Raw genomic sequence first — 27910 nt, forward strand, 5'->3', positions numbered from 1 at the left:
AAGTATATCAGACATACTTCATAAATAAAGAAAAATGTACTCATTGCTTCATTTATCTGACTGTTTTGACAGTAGACGGCTGAATTGTTACCTTTATATGTGCATTTATATTTGTATTCTAATATCTTAATAGGTTACAGTGTTACTCCTGAATCTGTTTTTAGACTAAGAAATTCATTGCCCTGGAACTCCCATGCAGCAGCATCACCACACAGTACTGAAGTCCCCAGCGTGGCAAAGACAGAACTGTCCTAGGAACATCATCTACAGCTCCACTGGAGGCATCACCTAGTCCAACACTTCTCAGCAGGTTTCAGCAGATGCTCCTAAGTATGCCTTCCCTTAGGAAAACAACCAAGACAGAAATGCTGTCAAGAATTCAGACCAAGGGCTATTTTTAAAATGTACCCTGAGGTAGTATTAGCATCTCAGCAAATTTCAGCCATTGAACGGCAGAGAAATGCTAAAATAAAACCTCTTTACCTGATCCCTGGGAGAACTATTATTAACGAATAGGAGATCACAGAAGACCAAAAAAAGAAGAAAGAACAAATGTTTCAACTTTCTCACAAAATGTCCAGAACTGAAAATTCAGAATGATACTTCTTCCTACCATGACTGCATAGGGCTTCATTTCCCAGGCGTGGAGGTTGGTATTATCAATAATAATGGGGGATATGCCATTCCTCATTGCTTTTCTTGCTGCAACACAATGTTATATAACAGTGAACAACATGCAACAATCACAGAAGGGCGAGTGTACTCCATATTTTGTTATTTTTATTACAGGATGTCCTCATTACACAACTTTAATACCACCTATTTCAGAACCCATTATCAATAATTTTCTTTTTCCTGGAATCTAGGGAGATTATACTCTGGCATTCTGTTTGAGAGAGAAAAATGGCAGAACTTTAGATTAAGCTCCTTCCATAAATTTTTTTTCATTTTTCAGGAGCTATAATCTATGTGCACAAGAGGACTTCCCAGGAGCTTGGAAAGGAATCTGTCACCTCTTTTCTGGTTCCACTCATGAGCTTCCTCCAGGAAGTCAGGATTGAACTCATAGGCACCATCTTCCCTGAAGAAAAAATCATCCGTGCTGAAAATCAGGGCTCTGGGAAAGTCGTGTTGCAATTGTCTGGAGAGTGGGGAAACAAGAAATTATTTTATGACTATGCATTTTCATACTATAAATCATTTCCTTCTATCTCTAACATTTAGCAGTTTATACTTGTGAGACCATCAGGTTTGAGTTGTTGAAATTCATTTTAAAAGGAGAGATTCTCTCTAGAAGGTATCCTCCTTCATAGGGGTAAGGAGAGGGCTGAGAGGGGACTATGTGTGTTGCCCAACTCTTTAACAAGTGCTGGTCACCACCGGGCTGATTTCTGCAGCTACCAGAACTGATTCTAGATGAAACTCTGGAGGCTTCGCTGCAGGGGTGACAAGAGTGGGCACAGCCCTCACTGACATTCCTCTGTGATGCACCACTGCCTAAGTACCCCTGCTGCAGCCCCTTCCTGCACCCCCTTACCTGTGCTGGGTCCCCTCGCCTTGGAGCTCTGTTCTCCATAAGGACCCATGTGAGACACTGGTTCTTGCTGAGGTATGAAATGTAGATAAAAGTGATGCGTATGCTACCCCTAACAGGTAACATTTTAGCAGTGACATAAACCAAATTCTAAAACCAGTAGAAGAAAAGATGCAGATCCAACATTCCCTAGGCTTTCCTAAACTTCTATCTCTCTCTGAATATGAAAATATCACACACAGAAAAAAAGAAAATGCATCATGAAGTCCCCTCTTTAAAGCAGGGGGGGATAAAAAGCATATTAAGTTTTGCACAAAATAACTTCAAAGAGAAGATATTTCCACATGAAATCCTTATTCAGACATTTTTGGGGGAGAAGATGGCTATTGTGCTAGACAGTAACAAAGTAAATCTCTGAGCCTCCTTTCCTCAACTGTAAAAACTGAGGGTAACAGCACCCATCTGCTAAGTGAGGATGACTATCTAATAACCTGGGGAAGCGCCTTGCGCAGTGCCCGACACAATGAGTACATGGTTCTCTCCCTTCTCCCTGTGTTGCTCCCCAGCGTAAATCTAACTTCAAACGAATTCACCAGGCAGATACAGTCCATAACAAAATGGCCATGCTCAGAATAAAAAGATATTTAAAAGTTGGAGGAAGGACTTCCCTGGTGATCCAGTGGTTAAGAATTTACCAATGCAAGGGATGTGGGTTTGATTCCTGGACCAGGAAGATTCCACATGCTGCAGAGCAACTAAGCCTGTGCACCACAACTGCTGAGCCAGCATGCCTAGAGCCTGTGCTCTGCAACAAGAAGCCACTGCAATGAGAAGCCCGCGCACTGCAACTAGAGAGTAGCCCCTGATTGCCACAATTAGACAAAAGCCCACACAGCAACGAAGACCCAAGGCAGCCAAAAATAAGAAATAAAAAAAAAAAAAAAGGAAAAAACGTTGGAACATAACAAAAGCAGGAAATGTAAAAAGAAAACAGAACTATTCAGCTGTTTGTTCTTCTCCATCAAGAATTCTCTTTAATCGAAAGAGCATAAGGCACTGAAACCACAGATAATTGAGTAAAGCACCTAAGTTGCTTGAAACACTTAGGTTCAATTCCTGACTCTTCCACTACTGTCATGTGGTCTCTCTTTCTAAGCTTCTGTGTTCCTGACTGAAAACTTGTATAATATCACGACCTATCAAACAGAGCTTCTAGTAAGGATGAAACGAGGTGAGGTATGGGAAAACATTTTTCAAGAGGTAAGGTACTTTACAAACACAAGGTACTGTTATTAATAATAACAAATGAAGTCAGCTTTTCCAACCAAAACTGTTTACATGCCATCATAGTAAAGTGCGCTGGAGTGTGTACATACTAGGAGGGGTGGCAAAGAAAATGTGGCCATTTTAAATACACCACAGGTACAGAAATGAACACGAAAGACAAGCATAAACATCTGATAAAACAGATTTGCATGGTTTCTTTGTAAATGTCTTTTGACTGTAGATACTCAAACTGAAAAGCTCAAATCAGACATCCAAATGTTAACCTCCAGGGCAAACAGTTATTATAAAGACACCTTAGAAGAAAATCTAAGGGCAACACTAACTGCATTTTCAGGTGTGCATATTTTATATTTGTAAATGCTTTACAGTTTTTGAATTATTTTCACCAATATTATCTAAACATGAAAGCTTCATTCAGAGTTTAAATAATATTGTGTAACTTGTTTTCCTTATCTTTTGTATACTAAGCAACTCTGGATATTAGTTCCAGAACTTAAAATATCCCTTCTAAATCTGGCTTCATTTGTTTTCCTATTAAGCCTGCCACTTATAGCTTTGGTTTTGTCATTTTCAGAGTGGAGTTTTTCTTTTCATAGACATAGCTTTATCTCCTCTATATGGTTTATATTATCGACTAGAAGTTAATACTCTAATTTTTCACTTAAAAAAACACAACTTTTTAAGGCATGTGTTCAATTCACATTTTATTTGAATTCTATTCCCTTCTAGAAAGCAAAATAGAAAACACAGCAAAGAAAGTATCGCCTTGTTTGCAAAATTTTGCCTTAGAGTAAAAGTTAAGTTGTTCAGGACCACTATGAAGCTGAACCACCTGCTCATCATTTCCCAAGACACGTGACTATAACCTATATGGTCCTCTAACAAACAGGCAGGCAAAAATAGGACCGTTTTTCACCTTTACAACTCTAAGGGAATTGGGGGACTGGAGAAGATGAAAGAGTGGATTTTTTTAACTTGCTGAATGATCGTTCCTTCAAAACTTGTTTTATCTTCACCTGAATGTTAAATCAGCACTGGCAGTCATGGTACATTTTGAATACATGCAAGACTTAAAAGCTCTAACTAAATGAAGAACTGATTAAACAGGCAATCCTGAGAGTCTCAAACTTCAGTGGAAGCAATAAATACCATTCCATCAGCTTCAGAAGTGATGAGCATAATGCCCCAGCTCTAGCTTTCTTTATGGTGGTCAGGAGCCTCATGCATTAGGGAAATTGAGAGAATGAAAATAAAAGGGGAAAAAAAAGACAATTACATCCACATAATTTTCACCTCTGCAGTGTCCCCCAAACTCACCTGAAACCACTACTATGAGAGTAACTTAGGTTCTAATCTTGATTTCATAACATCACTCTTTTGTGTAATTCTTTTTGTTTAATAATAGAGAACATTTGAATATATTTAGATGTCTATTAGTCACTCACCCACTCACTGACAAAGTCCAACATTAGTATGTAACTTTGAGTTGTACCCCTTATTATTGGAATTTTCCAACATGCAAAATAGACAGAATAACATAATCATTCCCCAGGTACCCACGGTCCAGCTTTAACAATTATTGTTATATGGCCGGTTTTGCTTCATCTACTTCATACTTCATTTCACCAAATATCTTTTCAGTGTTCAAATTTCCCCAATTGTCTCATAAATATATTCCTACAATTGGTTTGTTTGAATCAAGAGCTAAACAAGATCCATACTTTGCATTTGGTCCCCACATCCCTTAGGTCTCATTTATTCCATATTTTTCCCTCACCTTTTTATTTCCACCTAAAATTTCCCCCCCCCAGAGAAGGCAATGGCATCCCATTCCAGTACTCTTGCCTGGAAAAAACCATGGATGGAGGAGCCTGGTAGGCTGCAGTCCATGGGGTCGCTAAGAGTCGGACACAACTGAGCAACTTCACTTTCACTTTTCACTTTTATGCATTGGAGAAGGAAATGGCAACCCACTCCAGTGTTCTTGCCTGGAGAATCCCAGGGACGGGGAAGCCTGGTGGGCTGCCGTCTACAGGGTCGCACAGAGTCAGACACGACTGAAGCGACTTAGCAGCAGCAGCAGCAAACTTTCCCCCCAACAACCTTTTATATTTAGAAAATGTTCAAAACTATAGAAATAAGTTGAAAGAACACTATGAACACTCCTTACCCTCCATTATTAACATTTTTGTTAACAATGTTGTTAATATCTTGCCTCATTTAAGTCTCTCACATGTGTATTTTTGATGTACCACTTAAAAATATTTAGTTGCAGACACTATGATACTTTGTTCCTAAATGCTTTATCAAGTATCTTCTATAAATAAGAACATTATCCTAAATAATCACATCACAACTTAAAAATGGAATTATAAATTATACTATACATAAATTATATACTAATTTATATTACAATTTTATATTACAGCTATTTATAATGCATGCATGCTCAGTTGCTCAGTTGTGTACAGCTCTTTTCTGACCCCACGGATTATAGCCCACCAGGCTCCTCTGTTCATGGGATTTCCCAGGCAAGAACACTGGAGTGGGCAGCCATTTCATTTTCCAGGGGATCTTCCCGAGTCAGTAATCGAACCTGAATCTCCTGCATTGCAAGTGGATTCTTTACCTCTGAGCCACCAGGGAAGCCCTTAGCTATTTATAATAGCCAGTGTTAACAGATTTTTTAATTTAAAATTTCCTTCATGGTCCCAATATCATCTTCACAGGTTCAAGTACAGCATTTAGTTATTAACATCTCTTTAGTGTCACTTAATCTAGAACTGTCCTCATGCCTTCTTTGGTTTCCCTTTTTTTAAAAAAATTACTTTTAATTGAAGGATAATTGCTTTACAATACTGTGTTGGTTCCTGCCATACACTGACATGAATCAGCCATAGGTATATACTTGTCCCCTCTCTCTTGAACCCTGCTTTCCCTTTTTGAATAATCTAGTCAGTTGGCTTAAGAATGCCCCACATTCTGGATTAGCCTGGTTATTTCCTCATAATTAGATCCAAATTAAACATTTTTGGAAGGAAAATACAGAGGTGATGTTTGTGTACCTGACTGCACATGATGACCGTCTCTACCATCCTGCTAAGTTTATCACTTGGCTAACAGGTGGCATCAGCTAGCATTGCTTCCCTTGTGATACTACATCATGTTGGGGTGGGGGAGTTGATGTAATGAGAGGCCTCATGTAACATTCTATTCCCCAACAATCTTTCCCTCAATGAGCTTTAATTCATTTCTGATCACTGCCAAATGAGTTATTATACTGGGAATAGCAGAATACTGATTACTTCATGTAATTTCTTCTGTATTTACTAGATGGCATTGTGTAGTAAAGAAGAACACCCTTTCCCTTTCCCCTTTTAATAATGCTTACCATCGTCATTCTTTATGATGCTCAAATTGTCCCAAATTTGCCCAGCAGTGCCCCCTCAAGCTAGCTCCTGTGTCTTGGTCTACACCAGCCTTAAAAATACTACTTTTCCTTTCTAATTAGGAAAGTAACACATATTCAAGGCAAAATATTTTGGAAGAGAAAACTGAGAAACAGGAGAGGTTCCTATATTCCTCAACCTAAAAATAATTACTAATATTTTGATTGTCTTTCCAGGAAATAGAATTTTTTTTCTCATCTGATATTTTGTTCCATAAAAACAGAAACATAATGCAAAGAATATCAACTTCTTTTCACCAAACATTTCCATAGCAACTATTTCCCACCTCATGAAGTATGATTCTGTGCCATTATTTTTTTCTTTTAAAAAAAATTAATTTAATTGGAGTTTAATTACTTAACAATATTGTAGTGGGTTTTGCCATACATTGACATGAATCAGCCATGGGTGTACATGTGTTCCCCATCCTGGACCCCCCACCCTCCTCCCTCCCCATCCCATCCCTCAGGGTCGTACCAGTGCACCGGCCCTGAACGCCCTGTCTCATGCATCAAACCTGGGCTGGTGATCTATTTCACATATGATAATATACATGTTTCAGTGCTATTCTCTCAAATTATCCCACCCTCGCTTTCTCCCATAGAGTCCAAAAGTCTGTTCTTTCCATCTGTGTCTCTTTTGCTGTCTCCCATATATGGTCATTGTTACCATCTTTCTAAATTCCATTTATATGTGTTAATAGACTGTATTGGTATTTTTCTGACTTACTTCACTCTGTATAATAGGCTCCAGTTTCATCCACCTCATTAGAACTGATTCAAATGTGTTCTTTTTAATAGCTGAGTAATATTCCATTGTGTATATGTACCACAGCTTTCTTATCCATTCGTCTGTCAATAGACATCTAAGTTGCTTCCATGTCCTAGCTATTGTTAACAGTGCTGTGATGAACATTGGGGTACATGTGTCTCTTTCAATGCTGGTTTCCTCAGTGTGCATGCTCAACAGTGGGATTGCTGGGTCATATTATGCCATTATTTTTGATGAGTTATTGATATGGATGAACCATAATTTACTTAACCAATACTCTGTGGTCAGGTATTTAGTTTGTCCCCAACTTCTTTGATTCTCAGCAAGTATTTTCTCTTATGTGTGCTGCTCATTTAGAGATATTCTTTTGTGAACTGCATTTTCATTTTCATGTCCTGTGGTTGTTGATAAAACTTCCTTATTAAGAGGTTTATGGCTAAATGAATTTGTAAAATCTTTATCAAGTACTTCAATTTCTTTTTAAATGAACTCTAACATACAAGTATCAATTAATAGAACTTTTCTTAGTTACATGAACTCATCTTTTATGTTCTACTTTCTTTGATAATACATTTATAACAGTTTTTCCCAACCCAAGATTATGTAAATATTCATCTGTGTTCTATTATATTTCACTCTTCAATCCATCTAAAATTTCAGCTTTTATGTGGTTAAAACAGAATGAAAATGGATCCCTATTCTCAAGCCACTCACCTGAAATGAATTAAAGACTTAAATATAAGACCTGAAGCATAGAACTCCTAGAAGAAATTGTAGGGGAAAATCTCCTTGACACTGGTCTTGGCAATCAGTTTTTAGGTATTACATCAAAAAGCAGTAAAAGAGGCTACATCAAACTGAAAAGCTTCTACACAGCAAAGGAAACAATCAACAAAATAAAAAGGCAATCTACCAAATAGCATCACCGACTCAAAGGACATGTGTATGAGTAAGCTTGGGAGTTGATTGTTGGACAGGGAAGCCTGGAGTGCTGCAGTCCATAGGGTCACAAAGCATAGGACACAACTGAGCAACTGAACTGAACTTACCAAATGGAAGAAAATATTTCCAAATCATATATCTGATACGGGATTAATAATCAAAATATGTAAATAACTCATACAACTCATTAGCAAAAAAAAAAAAATCCAATTAAAAAAAGAGCAGAGGATCTGAATAGACGTTTTTCCCAAGACATACAAATGGCACACAGGTACATAAAAAGATGCTCAACAGTGCTAATCATGAAGGAAATGCAAATCAAAATCCCAATAGACTATCACCTCACACCTGTTAGAATGGCTATTATCAGCAAGACAAGAAATTAAAAGTGTTGATGAAGATGTGGAGAAAAGGAAATCCTTGTGCACAGTAAGGAAAGTAAATTATTGCAGCCTCTGTGGAAAACAGAATGGAGGTTTCTCAACAAATTAAAAATAGAACTACCATAAGATCCAGTAACCCCACTTCTGGTTTACACCCAAAGGAAATGAAAACAGGATCTTCAAATTATCTGTATACTCCCCATGTTTACTAAAGCATTATTCACAATAGCCAAAATATGAAAACAAGTGTTTGTCAGTGGGCAAATGGATAAATGTGGTAAATATATGCAATGGGATACTTTTCAGCCAGGAAAAAGAAGGAACTCCTTCCATTTGTGACAACATCAATGAACTTTAAGGTCATTATGTTAAGTGAAATAAATCAGACAAAGACAAATGCTGTATGACCTCACTTATATGTGGACTCTAAAAAAGTCAAACTCATAGAAACAGAGTATAGTGATGGTTTCCAGGGGCTGAGGGTGTGGGAAATGTCAGTCAAAGGGTACAAACTTCCAAGTAAAAGATGACTAAGTTCTGGGGATCTGTATTATGCACCAGAAAGCTGCTGAGTAGATCTTAATATGTTCTCATCACAGAAAAGAAATGGTGATTATGTGACACAATGGAGGTGTTAGCCAAGACTACAGAGGTAACCATTTTTCAACACAGGAAGGTATCAAATCAACACATTATACAAGTTAAAATTACATAATGTGTCAGTTACACCTCAATAAAGCTGGGAAAAAAAAAAAGACAAGTGAGTGTGGCACACGGGGATTAAAGCCCAGGCTTCTGGCCTCAGAGCTTTACGCCAAACCACTAACTGAGTGCTATAAACTAAACCAGTTATCTTCCTTCCCTAGTGACACTGAGGTCGTCTGAAACTTTCTGTACCATAAACAAAACTTTCAGTGAACATCACTGTGCCCATCTCCTTGTGAATAGGTAGAACATCTCCTGAGGGTATATCCTCATGTGGAATAGAAATGGAAACATTTTAGTTTTTTTGAAACAGTAGAGCAGGTGTTAAATTTTCTTTTTTCAGAAAAAAAAAATTTTTTTTTCTCTGACAGAATATATGTTGCATGAAGGCAGGGATTTTTGTCCTTTTTTGTTCAATGCTCTATTCTACATGAGACAGATATTTGCTAAGTGTATGAGTGGTTCTTAAATATCAGGTTCTGTTGCCTTAATTATCCAAACTCTGTATAGGGTGAAAAGAATGTGAGAATTTCTATTTACTCTTTATGTGTTGAGAATTTTACCAAAACCTCAGGTTTATCCCCAGAGGAGACTGGGAAAGAGGATTCTTCCTAGACTCCAGAACTTCCTCTAGATGTTATTGGAATCTTCCTCAATGACTTTAAGCTGGGAGGCAGGAAACAGGTTCAGCAACTCAGCAACCTGAGAATGGGGAGGGAGCCATAGCTGTAAAAATCTTGGGCCTGGTGTGGCTGATCTTCTTGATGTTGCAATGCCAAGGCTGAGCCTTGCCCTTAGGCAGATGGAGCTCAGCCATCACCAGCTTCATGGACACCGCCAAGTCACAGGGGCTAAGGGCACTCCAGTGAATAGTTCCCAGGCCATCCTACTGCTCACTCTCGCCTCCAAAGCAGGGCATGTTTATGAGATCCCAAACCAGACTCCCAGTTAGCCCTCATGTGCCAGAGTGGCTCCACTGCAGTTTCCAGCAGAAATTCCTTTCAGTGTCTTGCATGTGAACAGCAACTTTCCAGAGAATTCAGCAATGCCACAGGTTTCTCCTGTGTTCAATGCTTTGCTGGTCAACTCAGTCATGCTCTGAAGAGAAGGAATCACATAATAACATGTGGGTTCCTTACCGTGACAGTTGAAATACAGATAAACTAAGCTCTTTTAATAGGGTCTTCACGAGTTTTTTTCATTACACAACATATTGAAATCAACCTCATTACACTTTGATCAGGTCACTCTCACTAGCCTCTTCCTTTGGTGCAGAAAAAGGTCTGATTAGAAATGAGAATTTATCCCTATGACCTTGATCAAGATATATGACTTCTTGAAATAATGCCATTTGCAGCAATATGGACAGACCTAAAGATCATCATACTAAACAAAGTCAGAAAGAGAAAGACAAATACCAAATGACATCATTTATATGCAGAATCTAAAATAATGATACAAATCAATGCAATCTATGAAAAACAGATATACAGAACAGACTTGTGGTTACCAAAGGGGAAGGGGGAGGGGAGGGAAAGAATGGGAGTTTGGAATTGGCAGAGGCAACTATGTGTAGGATGGATAAACAAGGTCCTACACAGAGAACTATATTCAATATTCTGTGACAAACTATAATGGAAAATAATGTGAAAAAGAATACATACATATATATATGAGTCACTTTGCTGTGCAGAAAAAATTAACACAACATTGTAAATCAACTACAATAAAATTTTTTTAAAAGATTATAACTTCTTAGAGTTTAGTGTCTTCAGCTTGGACTAGATGAACTCTGTGAGAACTTCCTGATCATTTCCTAAGATTTTCCTATGAAAATATTCTCCCCCTTTCGTTTCTTTCTCTATTTCTGCTGCTGCTGCTAAGTCGCTTCAGTCATGTCCAACTCTGTGCGACCCCATAGACGGCAGCCCACCAGGCTCCCCCGTCCCTGGGATTCTCCAGGCAAGAACACTGGAGTGGGTTGCCATTTCCTTCTCCAATATTTCTCTTCTTCTCTATTTCTACTGCTTCTCTAATCATAACCACACCTATGATATTACATTGCCCCAATTCAGTAGGATCTTCTTCCCATACCCCAATAGCTCAAGGACTATAGTGGTGGTGATTCTCCTGTTACCTTTCTAGTAAATGACTATGACCATAGACACTGTACTGTGTGTTCTCACTCTCCGTGAACACAGGTAGCATATATAGTCCTCTTTCTTCACAACCTTCAGAGAGAGGCACTGCAAGGACTCTCAGCATTGGGGAGGAGATTCAGGAAGTACCTTAGGAAAAAAAAAAAAACACTAAAAATATAGTCAGTAGCTTCTCCAAGCGGAGAAGGCAATGGCAAGCCACTCCAGTACTATTGCCTAGAAAATCCCATGGATGGAGGAGCCTGGTTGGCTGTAGTCTGTGGGGTTGCTAAGGGTCGGACACGACTGAGCGACTTCACTTTCACTTTTCACTTTCCACTTTCACACATTGGAGAAGGAAATGGCAACCCACTCCAGTGTTCTTGCCTGGAGAAGCCCAGGGATGGGGGAGCCTGGCGGGCTTCCGTCTATGGGGTCGCACAGAGTCGGACACAATTGAAGTGACTTAGCAGCAGCAGCAGCTTCTCCAAGTAGACCTGAGTGGCTAAAAATCTGAGTTTCACCTGCCTGATGCTCTAATTTTCATACACACAGATCTGGAATACTACAAACTATTTTGACCTTGCCTTTACTTATGAGGGACTTCCCTGGTGGCTCAGATGGTAAAAGCATCTGCCTACAATGCAAGAGATCCGGGTTCAATCCCTGGGTTTGGAAGATCCCCTGGAGAAGGAAATGGCAGCCCACTCCAGTATTCTTGTCTGGAAAATCCCAGGGACAGAGGAGCCTGGCAGGCTACAGTCCATGGGGTTGCAAAGAGTCAGACACGACTAAGCAACTTCACTTAGCCGCATGATTAAAAACACCATGGTCCAGAGCACTGTGGAGCGAGTACACTCTGGGGTCTAATTACTCACTACTTAGTTAACCTAACTAACCCCTCTTCCTAATGCTTCTCATATTTTTTTTAAACTGCATTTGGTTTAAAGTGTACCTTCATCCCCATCTCTGTTCTATCATTGCATCACATCAGGAAAGCATCCTTTCACCTCCTTGGACAGCTCTGGTGCCAAGTAATAATGAAAACGTATTTCTCTTGATGGAAAATTCCAAGTTGTCCAGACATATGAATAAGGAGAAAAGACAGCTGTCAGTGAGCATTCTTTGAGCCTACTGAGTCCATATCACAAACCATTTTTGATGGTGCCAAAACAAACTAGCACATTGCAAAAGATGTGTATCATAAAGCATGGTCCCCAGGCTTTGCTTTGACTCATACTTGAAAGATTTTTTTAAAAAATGCAGGAACTGACTTAAGGTTGAGAACTTTTAATTTTTCAAACAAGACTATTAAAAAAAAAAAAGACTACCCTAAACTTGCCATTTCAAAAGGACATTTTAGTCTACATATATTCATGTAAGATAATATTTATTCAGTCACAAAGTAATGAGATTCTGACACATGCTATAACATAGATAAACCCTGAAAACATTAAGCTAAGTGAAATAAGCCATACACAAAAGGACAGATACCATATGATTCCCTTTTCATAAGGTATCTAGAGTAATCAAATACAGAAACAGAAAACAGATCAGAGGTAAGTTACCAGGAGCTGAGGGGAGGGGAGAGGCATTGCTTAATGGGTACAGAGTTTCTGTTTGTGGTGATAAAAAATTTTTATAAAAGACAGTGGTGATAACAGCATATCACATAATTAATAGCACTGAATTGGACACTTAGAAAACGGTTAAAATGTCCTCGGGCGGGGGGGGTGGGGACATTACACACACACACAGAAAAAAGCACAGCAGTAAACAGAAGTCCACAGATGTTTTCATTGAAGTCAGAGGAAAGAACAGGTGCAGATCCAAATGAGTATACATCAGTATATCAGTTCAGCTGTGGAAACAAATAGTTCTGGATCACCTGCTGAGGGTAAAAATTGGAATTCTTGGAATTCTATTTCTTCTCTCAATCCTATACTTTTTTATCCAGCTTTTTAACATTCTCCATGGTCTGGCCCTGGGGTTACCTAACAAACACACTCAATATGAACAATTCACTGCAATCAAACCCTGCTCCTTGTGAGCCTAGAACACTCAGGTCTTTCCCATCTCCATCTTTTTATGTATGATGTTAATCCTTTTTCTTGGCTTTCTGGTCTTCAGACATCCTCCTGGTCTTCAAGCCCAGCTTGAGAACACCTCTACATAGAGGAGACTAACTCTTCCCTAATTATCCTATCTTCCTAATAACCATCCTCAGTGACTCCACTGGCCTTGACCATCACGAGCACAGAAGAGGCTATTTCCCATGAGACTTTACTTACCCACAGCAGTGTGCTGGTTACTATCTTCCACTCATTAGTCTCATGCAGGCTCCTTCTCTCAACCTATACCTTACTGTGCTTAGTCACTTAGTCGTGTCCAATTCTTTGAGAAACCATGGACTGCAGCCCACCAGGCTCCTCTGTCAATGGGGATTCACCAGGCAAGAATACTGGAGTGGGTTGCCAAGCCCTCTTCCAGGGGATCTTCCCAACCCTGGATTGAACCCAGGTCGCATTTCTGGCAGATTCTTTACCATCTGAGGTGTTAATAGTCTTATCAGTACTTAGGAAATACTTCTATTGTTGACTAGTGAATAATTAACAATAGTTGGTATTTATGTAGCCCACACATTCTACAGTACTTTCACATTCATAATCACAGGATGATTGTTTACCACAGTATCTTAAATCCTCACAATTAACTAACTAAAGGAATATTAGCACCAGTTTAATGAAAAAGAACCTGAGGTGTTCAATCAAATGATCTATACTAGTTTGTAAGCTAATAAAATGTAATAAAATAGTTCATAATTAAACAATTAATAGCCCTGAGTAATTAAAATCACTCTCCTTACAAATTAAAAAGACTTCCTGGTATGTCCAAGCCAACAATAACCCTAGGGAAGCCCTTTATATAAAACATTACTTATTTACTTGGTTATTTAATAAATGCTTCATCATACAACCTATGTCTATCGAGCCAAGTTATTGAATAAAACTACTTTCAGCTAACTTAAAAAGTTATTTTCAACTTTAAAAAGTTTACAAACAATATGTACGCGTTATGGAAAAAATGAGAAAGTCAGGGGCAAAAGTCTGTATTCTATCCACTGCCTAAAAATCAACAATTTTAAATAATTTTTACACATTTCCTAAAACAGAAAATGGAATTTTTGTGTATATTAAAACATATATGTCAAACGTACATCTATGCTTTCATTAACGACACATGACTTATAAGCCAATCCTCTATTTTTGTACACTTAAGTTGGCTCACATTTTTTTCTAGGACATCAAAACTCTGTGCTGAACAGCCCTCTAATCTCTTGCATTTGTCCAGTTATTGCCTTAGGATGAATTCCTGGAAGTAGAGTTTACAGGCTAATGACAATAACCTATTTTTGAAATGCTTTTTAAATGAAACAGAGGTGATAAAACACATATAGCAGGGAAGCTAATTTTTTAGTACTCTGATGTACTTAAAAATTTTAAGGCAGATAAAAACTTCAACTGTTTTTTAACATGCCCAAAGAATTTAAATAGATGTTTTCCACATTCCAGTCCCTGCAAAGTGTGAAAACATACAGATGAAAAGCACAGAAATCTAACATTGATTCAGGAGACCAGACAGAGCCTAATTTCAAAAGCATTTTTATTTTTTTAATCAAATGAGAAATGAAAGTAGAAAAAAAGATGAACCCGCATTTGTAAAAACATCTCCATTTTTTTTTAAGTTTTATTTTTCTGATTCAAGAAAAATATGCTCATTATATAAAATTTGGAATATACATAGAATAATGAAAATACGAATTATCCAGAATCCAACAATACATAAGATAGCCTTACTTTTTACTACTTTCTTACCTACGTGTATTTTTTTAAAACAATTTGCAATCCTCCTTCTCTCCCCACAAATGGCCTGTGACGTCCTGCATCCTCACTGCAGGCCTCTCTCCTTGCTGAGCTGCGGCTTGTATCCTTACCTGCTCTAATTTCCATATAAATACACAGCCCACCCCAAAGCAGGGCCAAAGTTCTGTGTTCTCAGAATTGCTCATGTCCAGTCTATCAACAGAACTCACAACGTCGGCTCCCAGCTGCCTCCTTCACTTCAGAGTCAGGCTTCTCCCCAGGAACACCATGAAGATGATCTCAGTTGGTCAACATCTTCAGCAGAAATGAATGCCTTTTAAAATGTATACAGCGGTTTAAGTTCTTTCACACAGATGTAATCCTCACAGGAGTCCTCTGAAGTAGATGGAGCAGATTTCCCTGTTTAACAGGGAAGGAAACTAAGGAGTTGAGATCATAGCTATTCCATGGCAGAGCTTGGATTTGAAGCCATAAATTAGGACTTCCCTAAATGGCGACCCACTCCAGTGCTCTTGCCCGGAGAATCCCAGGGGCGGCGGAGCCTGGTGGGCTGCCGTCTATGGGGTCGCACAGAGTCGGACACGATTGAAGCGACTTAGCAGCAGCAGCAGCAGTGGTCCAGCAGTTAAGATTCTGCACTTCCAATGAAGAGGCACAGTCCCGATCCCTGTTCCAGGAACTAAGAGCCCATGAACCACTGGGTGCGGCCAGAAAAAAAGGAAAGCCATAAATTGACTCAAAGTGCAGAGCTCTTTACCTAGCCATTAGTAACAAAACACTTAAGTCTTACAACTAGAAATTAAGAGCTAAAAAAATCTTCAGTAAATCATCTAACCTAATCTCTGTCTTACTATTCACTTATAAGGAAAGTAAAGAAAAGCGAGGTGACTGTCCAAAGTCACCGTCTGGTGACAATGAGTATCTAAAGGCACAATCTTCAGACTTCCAGGCCAGTGCTCATGGCAGCCATCCCTAGAGAGACATTCTTTAATAAGCTGGTCTCTTATCTGGTGTCTTCTGCTTAGTCAAAAGTCAACCAGGAATTAAAATCCTAAAAGTGTAGATGTTAGAGCCAGAGGGACCTTAAGATCAACCAGGCCAACGCACTAGCTTTGGAGATGAAGAAAGTGAGGCCCAAAACCCACCACTTCTGCTGTTCAATTCTGTGCACCCTGCACTCACCGTATTACTCCCCTCTGGGTAGCTCTAAACAAAATCTGGCCAAAAACGTTTATTCCCTTCTTGGACACAGTGTGTGGGAGGCCAGAGATCAGCAAGGCCAAAGTAAAACTGAACAGGGCTTGACTGCAAGAGGTATTTGGTTGGTAACAGATGTACCCACCATGGCTGTATCATAAAATAACCAAGTTCTGCCAGGTTCCAGGAAGGCTTCCCCATTCTCCACTCAGACAGAGAAAAGACCTATTGAAATGTGTGTGGTTCTTAGAAAAGGGTACCAATGGCCATTTGGAAGTCACCCGTCCCTTGAATCTGTGAAAATGTAGCAATAAGGTTTTGCTAAAGGCATATCAGCCAGGAATCCTAATTAAAACTGGCAGCACATCCCCAGGGCTGTCATCTTTCCCTGACCCTAAAGGACCCAGCCCTTCCTCCTTCGTTCTTTGTGTACCATTCAAATCCGCTTCTGATGGTACGCTGCCACCTGGATTCTTTTTCTAAGGTTCCACAGTTCCACGGCCAGCCCCCATGGTTCTACAGCTAGCTAGCCTTATGTCTCTGGTGAGACGGAAAGCTCTTTGAGGGCCAGGGACCACTTCTACTGAACACATACTACTGCCAGACACTGCGCTTTTGCAGGATAAGATACGGCCCCCACCTTCATGAAACTTACAGGATAAACAAAACCATGTGCAAAACTGAGCACAGCAGCAGAGGTGTAAACAGGAAGCGGAGGAGCCCAGAGTACGAGGGTAACAGACTTGAGTCTTAAAGCGCTGTTGCAATCAGTTAGGAAAAGGGCAGCGGAGGGCAAGCCAGGCAAAGGCAAACCAGGCAGGCGGGCCAGCGTCAGCAAAGCCAAGGAGAGAACAGTTCAACGCTGCAGAGTGGTGGGAGTTGAGGCTGGAGCTGCAGGCCTAGCAAGGTGGCCAAGGCAACAAGCCCGTGTCATTCACGCTGACCCGGTACGGGGGCCGCTGACGCAATTCGCGGGTAAACTAATTTGGGCGCCTTGGGCACAGTTGAAAGGCTGTGTCGGTGATGGCCTGCGAGGCCACGCGACCCCCTCCCCGGGGCAGCTGTGCGCCTTCACAGTCGCCAATGCACACGCGGGGCTGCCTCCACCCGCCAGATATTCTACGCGATCGCGCGCCCTGGCCCGGCCCCGACCCTCGGCCCCTGAGCGTCTCCGGTCCGGTTTAAAACGCCTGTTGACGCACTGTGGCGGGTGCCTGCGCGCCAGCGGGCGGCCCGGCGGTCTCCTCTGCAGTCGCCATCGGGCTTTCCCGAAGAGGGCTGCCCTTGGGCCCCCGACTGTAGGCTGCGAGAGTGGGGGCGAAGGCGTCCAGCCCCGCTGGCGGGGGTCCGCTACTATGGGGGCTCGCGCCAGGCGCGGTGCCGACCACAGTTCTCCCGCGCGGGCGCAGCCTGGGAACCCGCGGCACGGGCCCCCGCGTCTCAGGCCCGCGGCCCGGCCGGGAACCAGGTGCCCCGGCTTCCCCTCGGCAGGCGCGGGCTGGACCGGAGCCCGGCGGGGACTCGGCGCGCGGCGCATCATTACCTGGCCAGTGTAGTTTTCCCCGAGCCCGGAAGGCCTCGCAGGAGGTAGAGGTGTTTTCGAAAGCTGTGGCGGCGCGGAGGTGTCCCACGCGGGGGCGGCGGGGCTGGCGGCCGAGGCGGCGGCGGCGGCGGCTGCTGCCGTAGGCTCAGCCTCCCAAAGGATTCAAGAAAACTCTCCTCCATGGGGTGGGGGCTGGCGAAGAGAGCCCTGCGTTCCCTTTCCTGAAGTCACGGTCTTGGCCAAAGCTGTTGTTTTTGTGGCTCTCCGGCCATGTGATAGATGGAGGGGCGGGCGCTCGCAGCCCAGCCCCTCCTTCCCACCCGCCCGAACCGCGCTGCGTGGGAGGGGTCGTCCCTACCTGGAAAGCCGGGGACGCTGGGAGACTGACAGCCGGGAAAACCTCGGCGACCGACTTCCACTCCCCTCCCACCGCCCACCCTCACCTCCAGCCCAGCCCGTACCTCCCAGCGCCGGTCGCCCTGGGCCCACCAAGCGGGACACTGGGCACTTCCCCGGGCCGCCCGCATGGAAGGCAAGCCTTCTGCAAAAGCCCTACCCCATCCCACCGCCCACTAGGCCTTGAAAGTGAAATAATTTTAGTTGACAAAGAGAACGTGAACAGCGTTTTGAACTGTAACAGTAAAAACCATAGTCACCCCCAGTTTGTGAGCACCAATATCTGACGGGTGTCCCAATGGCTAATGCCACTCTCCCAGGACCTGTATAATCCCCTCCCCCGCTTTTTTTTAATTCTTATCAGCCTGCCAAAAATATTCTTAGAAAGCTTTGTTCCTTCTACATAACTTTAGAAATCTCTTCTTCAAAACAAGGCACCCCTTAAAAGTCAGATAGATTTATGAACAGTAGTATAAACTAGTCCTCCTGAGAAAGAAGGGTTACTGCCCAGGTACACACTTTGTTGCCTGAAAAGACTGGTCTCCCCAGAAACTATTTCAGCTCCCCAGGGAAAGGAGCAGTCTACTGACACTAGAGAGAAGCATCCAGAATTCAGTTCTAAGTTCCGGGAACTGGTGAGCGCCAGTTGGTTGATTACCACAGTACTTTCCAATATTTCACACTCAACAGTGTGATAGAAAGATCCTATTTTCTGAACTAAAATCCAATAAGCGTGGACTGAAAGAGACAATACTGAAAATTAACACCATCCTGGAAAAATCCCAGATATATGGAGGCTTGGGCTGTAATAACCATTGTAAAGCAAATACATTGTTTCTGGCAGCTAAGGTAAGAAAATTTTGAAAAAGGAACTGTGAAGAAAAGCAACTTACTTCTAAAACAAAGCCCAGGAATTGCACAATGAGCTCTGGAAGGCACTCTCCAAGTAGGGAGGGGGTCTATGCTCAGAATTTCACCTTCCTCTTGGGGTTCTACTAGGGAGGGGCAGGGGAGGACAGGGAAGTGAGCTACTCTCTCTTGACATATCCCTTCCCAGCATCGGAGCAAGGATTTTTAGCACTGGTGAGAAACACTGAAATTTCAAAAGCTTCTCTAAATATTAGGGGAAAACCATAAGGAACAGAGACTATAGATGAATCATAAAAATAGTGATGCTTATCATATATGTATCCTATCACACTTCTATGTATCCTAGTATACTTCTTACAAGAACTTTATGCCCAGCCTCAAATACTACCTTTTCCATTCTAGACTTGTGTTCTCTAATACAGGAGTCACAAGCCACACGTGAAATATAACTGATCCAGGTGAGATTGGGGCATCCCTGGTAGATCAGCTGGTAAAGAATCTGCCTGCAATGCAGGAGACCTGGGTTCCATCCCCGGGTTGGGAAGATCCCCTGGAGAAGGGAACAGCTACCCATTTCAGTATTCTGGCATGGAGAATTCCATGGACTGTATAGTCCATGGAGTCGAAAAGAGTTGGACACAACTGAACAACTTTCACTTTCAAGTGAGATTAAAATACATACTGAATTTCGAAGGTTCCATATGAAAAAAATAAAGTAAAATATCTCAATAACTTTTATATTCATGTGTTGAAATGATAGTATGATGAGTACATTAGGTTAACATTATTAAAATTAATTTCATCTATTTCTTTTTGCTTTTTAATGTGGCTAGTAGAAAAGTCTGAATTATGTATGTGGCTGACTTATTTCTATTGGACGGTGTTGCACGAGACTTCTGTCCATTTCCATTTCCTTCTGTAGAGGGTGTCCCAGGCAGCATGGACAGGGCAGCAGGAGGACACACAGCTTTGGCGACTAGAAGTTTGGGCACACTTAGACTGCAGTGTAGGTGGCAGCTAGAGCAATGAAATAGGTGCTGGGAAATATGAGTGTGCTGTTAGAAGAAAGGTCTTGAGCTAGAGGCAGAGCTTTGGAAATTCCTGCCCTGTGAGAAGATGGAGAATAGAGCAGACAGATGAAGTCGGGGCTCAGGGATCACACTTAAGGACTGTGTGCACCCCCCCACCTCCCCGCAAAGTGGATCTGTTGAAAGAAAGTACAAGGGACAAACAGAATTCTAAAAGAGTATGTGACATCCAAGGGAGGGAGAGCTGAAAGAGGAGAAAATGGCTGGCAGTATCTGAAAGTGACCCTAGACATTTCTCCTTTCTCTTAGCTCTCAGATTTAACTAGTCAATAGGCTCTGTTTTCCCCAATTTATTCCTCAGAACCACAGTTTGTTTAAAGCTGTTTGTGCACCTGTTTCTTCCCACTAGACTAAGTTCAAAGGCAAAGACATTGTCACCCTTGTCACCCCAAGAGCTAACACTGCGTCTGACATTCAGAGGTGCTCAATAATTGTATATGAACCTGAACTGCCTTCTCAGTAAATGAGTCTGAGCACGGGCTTTATAAAGACTAAGACTGAACAAAGATAGAGACAACTTCAACTGAGGAGTAATGTAAACACAGTCAGTGACCACATCAGCAGTTCTGAGGGCCACAGTACTCTCAGATAATGTCTACGGCCAGATCCTCACTGGCCCTAACAAGGTGGCAGCCTCCAGAGAGGAAGCTACCCCAGGTCAGAGGATCCCTGTGATTAACACTCCTTCATTCCCTCAGTTCATCCAACCAGGTTTTTCAGCTCTAAAGTTCTATTCCATTTCTCTAGAATATGATGACCAGCACAATCTCACTTTGCTGTCCTACAAACCATTGCTATGATGAGGTAAAGAAAATAATCTTAGAAGTAGGCAAGTAAAGAAACATTCAAATCTTTCTCTAATTATTACTGTTTAACAAGATGTGGAAAAACAAGGGGGTACACAGGAAGAGCTCATGGAAACCAGAAATTTAACTCTTGAACCTACAGTTCCAAATACTCCACAATTTGGAATGCTCAAATCAGCCCCAGGTTTCTCCCCTGGAGATGCCATATGGCAGAAAGTCTGAAACCAAGATGAAGCTTCCAAAGAGGTGTAACCACAGACCCTGTAACAGAGTAGAACCATTTAAAATACAGAGGTAGTAGCTTCTCAATTCTCACTCTATGTCCTTTCTTCCCCTACCAAAAGCTTTTATCTGATTTCCCTACCAAAAGTTTTGATCTGATTTTTTACTCAAAAATATGTCTTATATACATTTTTACCTTGTTACATATATATATATGTATATATGACATGAATTGAAAGAATAGGAAAGCATCCATCTGTGCCTGCTTAGCTGTTTCTCTGGGGGACCCCTCGTTGCTCTAGCACCTCCAGTTTTCACCTTCCACCAGTCTGCACTGCACTATTTGACCATTCAGAGGTAGCGCCTCTCTGCTTAAAACTCCTCCTTCCTGGCTCTTCCCTCGTCCTTCCCCTAGAAGCTGGATGAAGGATACAGGGAGCTGGAAGAGGTTAGGGAAGGGGGACAATGGGAAGGCAGTCATGCAGTGTCTGCTGGGCTGAATCAAGACGGGAAATGCTCAGGACTTGATGGCCTGGGATAAGTCTGCCAACACAGAAATATTCTCTGGATAAGACTGACTTTGCTCATTCTAACCTCACATTACCTCTGCCTCCTACATCCCATCCCTCTCTCTATTTGAGGTCATACGCCTCTCCCAAGGCAATAACCATAATCTGTTTCTGCAGCACCAAGTATTTGCCACTGTGCATAGGGACACTTGAGGAGTGTTAGCTTTGAAGAAGCCTGGGAGGTGGGGAAAGTAGTCCCAGCCCATTTTTCTATAGCTCATTCTGGAAATTAGGGCAAGGTAATAAAGGCAGTGGCTGGAGAAAGCTGGGGGCATCCTGGACCCTAAGTACAAGCCTGGGTGGATAGTTAGCTGATACGCTTCAATACAGCACAGAGTCTCAGAATTGGTCATTAGCCATGTCACACTCACTGTTAAATATTTATACTATTACCCTTATGCACAGCCATGGTGGTATATTCATTAGAAATCTGTAAATGTTGCTACTGAAGGGCCCTAAGAAAGCAAAGATTTGCCAGATGCCAGAGTCTCCACTGCAGCCATCTGTGTTTCAACTCTAATACCGATCATCTCTTGTCTGAAATCATCCCATTCTAGGCCAAAGGTGAGTCCAGTTTCACAACAGCACTAGGAGCCTGCAGAGAGCAAGATCTCAGGGAGTTCAACCAAACACTGGAGACCTTGGTCTCTGTCTGGATCAGACTTGTGGTCTAGCAGAAAGATAAACTGAAACTGTACAAAATGAACTAGGGAAAATGTTGAGCTATTTTAAATAAAACACTCAATTCCCAACCAAGCAGATGGAATACAAATAGTTAGCTTCTACTCTCTCTTTGAAACCCCAGGAGAATGTAGAGGCTTTTTTTTTTTGGAGGGGGGGGAGTGTTAGGAGAATAGGGGATATGATTATTATTTTTAAGTTTTAATATAAACTGTAAGAAAAAAGATCACAGCAACAAAATAATTAAAAACTGGAAAGCAAAAGGCCTAGTATTAACTAATTTGGAAAAACAAGAAACAAAACTTGAATTATAGAAAGCCAAGAAGAAATACCATTTACTCTGCATAACCCCTAAAATTTCAGGAACTGGAAAATTCAGGGCTGGAGGTGGGACTCTAAACAGGAAAGTCAGTTAAAAGTCCGTTTAAGAAAGAAACATTCACACAGTCAGGCAGCTGCCAGCCCTCTAGAGAAGCCTGGAGGTTTATTCCCTGGAGAAGATAAAACAGGATGAGAAGAGTAGAAGGTAAGATAAGGCAGCAATGCTCCCTTTCTGAAAACAGGGATTACATAAATGCCTACATGTTGAATAATGAGAAATCACACCTTGTTTTTCAAATATGAATTTTCATATTTGAAATCTGTTAAGTACAATTAAACTAAAATAATAGCAATAATAAAAAATAAGTTACTGTAGTATAGTGCAAGTTCCACAATCCCTAACCAAAATCCTTGAGGTCAGAATTGTTTCAGAATTCAGAAAGTTCTGAGTGGGGTCTAGGGCAGCCCTGGTAATTAAACACATTAATATTTCTCCAGTGAAATGTCTGAAAAGTCACACTAACTGGGGTAAATAAGGAGTACAACTAACCTGTTTAAGTCAAATTTTGCTGCCAACTTAGTTTTAATGCCAGACATTTAAGAAACAAAACAAAACAACTTTTGGTTTTCAGAGCTTTCTGGATTTGAAATTCTAGAAATGGAATCATGGACCCACATTTGGATAAAGGGGCCTATCCTTCTATTCTGATGCAATTTTAAAAATAATCTACTCAAGTTTCCTGGGTCTTATTTTCTTCATGAAATAAAATAGGGCAAATATCTTTAAAATTAGATAATAAATTATTCAAGTTATTACCTCTTTTGCTGAGTTTTTTATTAGTATTCAGGAAACTGATCAGAATAGTTGAACAGATTATTCAAACCAATTTCAGTCCAATGACTATATCACTCTACATTATCCTTCGGGTTGGCACTGAGCTCTCTTTCTTGATGATCGGGATCTTCAACGGTACCTGGAAGATGAAGAATTCAACCGCAAACAAACACAAGCCCAGGTAAGTCCAGACAGAATAGTGACAGGAATGGAGTTTGTTGTCAGTTTCCCAAGCTCATGACTATTTATGCGCCCCCATAGCCGGCATCCAGAATTTCACACTGTCCCCAGAGCCCCCACACCCTGCCTGGTCTTGCTTCATTCAAGAGCCTGTCCTCTGGATTTTGCCTAACCTTCTGTTTCTAAATCAAAACCTGTTCTATGTCCCATTCCCTGATGATCCAGCTTTTTACACTGTAAAGTTAAAAATAAATACACTTAATTCATGCAAATGTGTTAACAAGTTTATTAAGTCAATACATTGCTCTGCCAGGAGCATTTCAAATCAAAGCTGCAACCAACAAAGATACTCAGGGGAAGGGAATTAACCCTTACTAAGAGCCTATTATTTTTCAAAAACTTTGCACAAGTTATTTCATTTAATCCTGATTTAATATCCCCATGAAAGATTAGTATAAACCTGGTTTTTTTTCAGGTGAAAAAATCGCAACTTTGAGAAGGCAATTTGTTTAAGGTCACATAGCCGATCTGCAGGAGCTTCAAGATGGGAACCCATGCTCTTTCCAGCAAGCTGCCCAGCTCCTTAAAGGAGTGAGGCAGTATAAACACTCTGGCCACCAGCAGGAAGAGGATTTGAGGCTCCAAGAGCCAACCACATCTCTTGCTATTTCCTTCTTTTTAAATTTCTGTTTACCACTTGAGGCCCACTGATCATTATGGCAAAGACAAAACCAAAAGGCCCATTCTCATTACAGTTATAAAAATCCTATACATAGATACAGCACTCATAAAATTCCCCAACAAGAGAAGACTAATAATTAGGGATGCCTGCTCTATGAGGTTCACAGAGGGCAGTCAGTTTAGCCTGAATGTAAAAGATGAACACAAAAGTCAAAAGTATGGTTCACAAAGTGTCCTAGACACAAAATCAGCAGACAGAAAAAACCCGCCGAATTAGCCACTGCCAGATATGCCCATGCTTATTGTGTGCTATTTATCCTGGTGTCACATTGAGAGGAAAGGTAAACACTTGCTTCCTAACTTCAATCCTCACATAAACTCCATGAAGTCAGTTTTCACTGCTAAATCCTCGGTGTGTAGAAATATGTCTAAACTGAGGCAACTCAATAAACACTTGCTGAACAAATGAATGAATTTGTTCATGTCCTTTCTCTGGAATCTCTTCCCCTCTTCTATCTATCCCACATTTTCTAGTGACTCTTTTAAATCTCTAATCTCTTCTCCCAAATCTTTAGTCTTTCCCCTTCTTTCAGCAGAACCTTGTTTAAAACAAACAAGTACTTTCACTGGGTATATGTGGGTTTCTATAGTTAGCTGAGAAATGGAAACACAGAATACTCTTAGAAATAAGAGTTATAATGAAAAAAGAAAACATAAGGTTAATGCAGAGTACATTCAATTCTTATCAAATGCAGATATATACTGAAATAGTAGCAGCTGTGTTTATTTCATAATTTAGGCATTTGAAAAAAAAGTGCAATGTGTTTATTTTAAGGTCAGTTTGTGTCAAGTTTAAAATATAACATTCATTTGTCTACATATTTTAACTCTTTTCCTAGAGAATCTTTTAATATTTAAATATAACCTATATCCCTAATTCCCAGCCCTCATCACATATCAATCTGTGGCGGGGTGGGGAAGAGAATTCATCACAAACTATGTATTGACAGAATGCTCTAAAATATATTCTAACAAATAAAGTTGGAAAATAAATTTGGTAGCAACAATCTAAGCCTTGGTGTATTTCACAAAAAGATCTACGTTTAAAGGAAATAAAAACATCACATGTGCAACAGCACACAGGGTTGCTATGGTAACAGACTACATTTTTTTTATTTATTCTTCAATTGTACATATGAGCTATTACAACCAAATAATGTCAACATCCATTTCCTTCTGATCATATACAGGTCTCCGGAATAAGTTGTACTTACAGTTCAAGGAATTCGCTTTTTTTTTAACCAATCTTCTTCTGTCTTTTCTAGAAATTATAATTAAAATACATATAATAATATGATTAATATAGGGCATGGGGGTTAAGTTTTGCACCATCACTTAACTCACATAGGAACACTCCCCAAATGAGAAAGAAACCTAATAAACACAAATGTCAGTTTAAACATTTAAAGTATCCATGTGTGTGTTTGTGTGTGTGTATTTAGGTAGCAACAAGGTCTCCATGCAAATGAAGAGAAAGAAATTTTTTTTAATGTATTTGGTTTTACTACCTGAGCACACAAATGAATCTACTTTTCCCACATGAAAAGATAAGATATGCTGAACATATAATTCTATCATGGTTCCCTAAACCTTGATTTTACTATTTATTTCAAAATGTACCTCTAGCATTGCCCTTGGGCACATTTAAGTAACTACCAACTAACGTAAACAGAATTCCAGCCTCTCCTCATTGCATGATACAGAGGACTGGCTTTTCCAGAGTCTCTGTTACCTTTCTAACCTTCTCAGCCAGTCCTCCTCCAGCTGCCTGGAAAATTAATAGCCTGTCAGAACCATCATGGACCACCAGAACGTACCAATAATGAGGTGCTTCCAAGTCAAGTAAATATGGATCTAATTTGTAACTGTTAGTCTATTATAACAAGATTGAGGGCTGGAAAAAAGAAAAAGATGTAAAGAAAAATAAATGACTCTTCTAAAACAGGCACCTCAGTCACCCACAATTGACCCTTATACCAGCCTACACTACAACAACGTTAGGGAGTTAAATGCAACTTTCTCTCTGGGACTAATTGAAAGAAACATGCACAGATTATCCAACCATTCACATACATCCTTTCTCTAATTTAATACAAGAGATGAGAAAAAAAAATACAAGGGATGTAGCTCTTCATGTTACATTTGATGAATAGGATTTCTTTTTTTTTAAGAAACCAGTTAGCGGGCATTATGCTAAGTGAAATAAATCAGAAAGGAAAAGACAAAGACTATAAACATCGTATGTGGAACCTAAAAATACAACAAACTAATTAATAAAAAAGAAGCAGATTCAGATACGGAGAACAAACTAGTGGTTATGGGAGGCAGGCTCAATATAAGGGTGGAAAAGTGGGAGGCACAAACTACTGGGTGTAAGATAAGCCCAAGAATGTATTATACAGACTCCCCTGGTGTTCCAGTGGTTGGAAATCCACCTGCCAATGCAGGGGACATGGGCTTGGTCCCCTGGTCCAGGAGGATTCCACATGCTGCAGAGCAGCTAAGCCTGTGAGGCACAACTACTGAGCCTGTGCTCTAGAGCCCATAGGTTCTGAAACAAGAAAAGCTATGGCAATGAGAACCCACACACTGCAACCTGAAAGTAGGCCCTGCTCTGCATAACTAGAAAAAGTCCACATGCAGCAACAAAGACCCAGAGCAGCCAAAGATAAATACATAAATAAATAAAATTATTTTAAAAAGAATGTACAACCCAAGTATAGCCAGTATTTTCTAATAACTATAAATGGAAAGTAACTTTTAAAAATTGCATGAAAAATTAATAATAAAGAGAAACCAGTTAGAGAAGATCTTTGAAAGCATAAAAATATACCTCTACTGATGTCTTCCACTGTAGGTAGATCATCTTCAGTGTCTTCCAGTCGAGGGGAACCACACAGTCTTCTGGCAACAAAGATTCTGGGGGGCGGGAGGGAAGAGAACAAATTTCATCTCTCCTGTCACACATATTTTTACCCTGAATATGAAGATATGCAAACATGATATCTAAACCTCCATAATGATAAAAGCCTGGTTTTGAAGCTATTTCAGTGACAGCTAAAGCAGGAATTAGTTTGTCTCAGATTCCTATTAGCAAACACTACCCAGACTCAATAAAAATACTTATGTATATATATGTAAAGTGATGTGTATCTTAGTTCATATTCTCGTGTAAACACAAATATAGACACATCAGCAGCTTCAAGTGGTACTGTCACAGGGCATAAAATTTAGGTAGGCAACCTTTCCTGAGACATTGTATAGGATATTGCAAGCACAGCAAGTTTAGTCTTCTTGCAAATTGCTCCTTCCACATAGTGTATGGGGGAAAAAATCCTCACAATTAAGATACTCATAAGCAAGTCCAC

The 27910-nt window shown here is 40.7% G+C and overlaps 2 protein-coding genes across 11 annotated transcripts in view; both read right to left on the reverse strand.

Moving 5' to 3' along the window:
* The window catches only part of N4BP2L1 (NEDD4 binding protein 2 like 1), a 30495-nt gene extending 7030 nt beyond the window's left edge, over positions 1-23465 (reverse strand). For 2 of the 5 annotated variants that reach the window (XM_055426294.2, XM_055426301.2), the window contains exons 1-3: positions 17834-23465; positions 1014-1141; positions 614-702 (exon numbers count right to left, since the gene is read on the reverse strand). In XM_055426294.2, the coding sequence (XP_055282269.1) occupies positions 614-702; positions 1014-1141; positions 17834-18015 (399 nt within the window). In that variant the 5' untranslated portion in view covers positions 18016-23465. Of the gene's footprint in view, positions 1-613; positions 703-1013; positions 1142-11208; positions 15584-17833 lie in introns of those variants that run through there. The other 3 variants (XM_055426295.2, XM_088842719.1, XM_088842720.1) reach the window with 3 other exon arrangements.
* A 131-nt stretch (positions 23466-23596) lies between these two features.
* Positions 23597-27910, reverse strand: part of LOC129556344 (uncharacterized) — a 62817-nt gene continuing 58503 nt past the window's right edge. For 5 of the 6 annotated variants that reach the window (XM_088842715.1, XM_088842714.1, XM_088842718.1 and 2 more), the window contains 3 exons: positions 27376-27461; positions 25757-25803; positions 23627-23760 (listed from right to left, as the gene is read on the reverse strand). In XM_088842715.1, the coding sequence (XP_088698841.1) occupies positions 25780-25803; positions 27376-27461 (110 nt within the window). In that variant the 3' untranslated portion in view covers positions 23627-23760; positions 25757-25779. Of the gene's footprint in view, positions 23761-25756; positions 25804-27375; positions 27462-27910 lie in introns of all 6 variants that reach the window. The other variant, XM_055426290.2, reaches the window with a different exon arrangement.

Source organism: Moschus berezovskii, chromosome 13, assembly GCF_049115385.1.
Source record: "Moschus berezovskii isolate FMDL1 chromosome 13, NW_MosBer_1.0, whole genome shotgun sequence".
NCBI lineage: Eukaryota > Metazoa > Chordata > Mammalia > Artiodactyla > Moschidae > Moschus > Moschus berezovskii.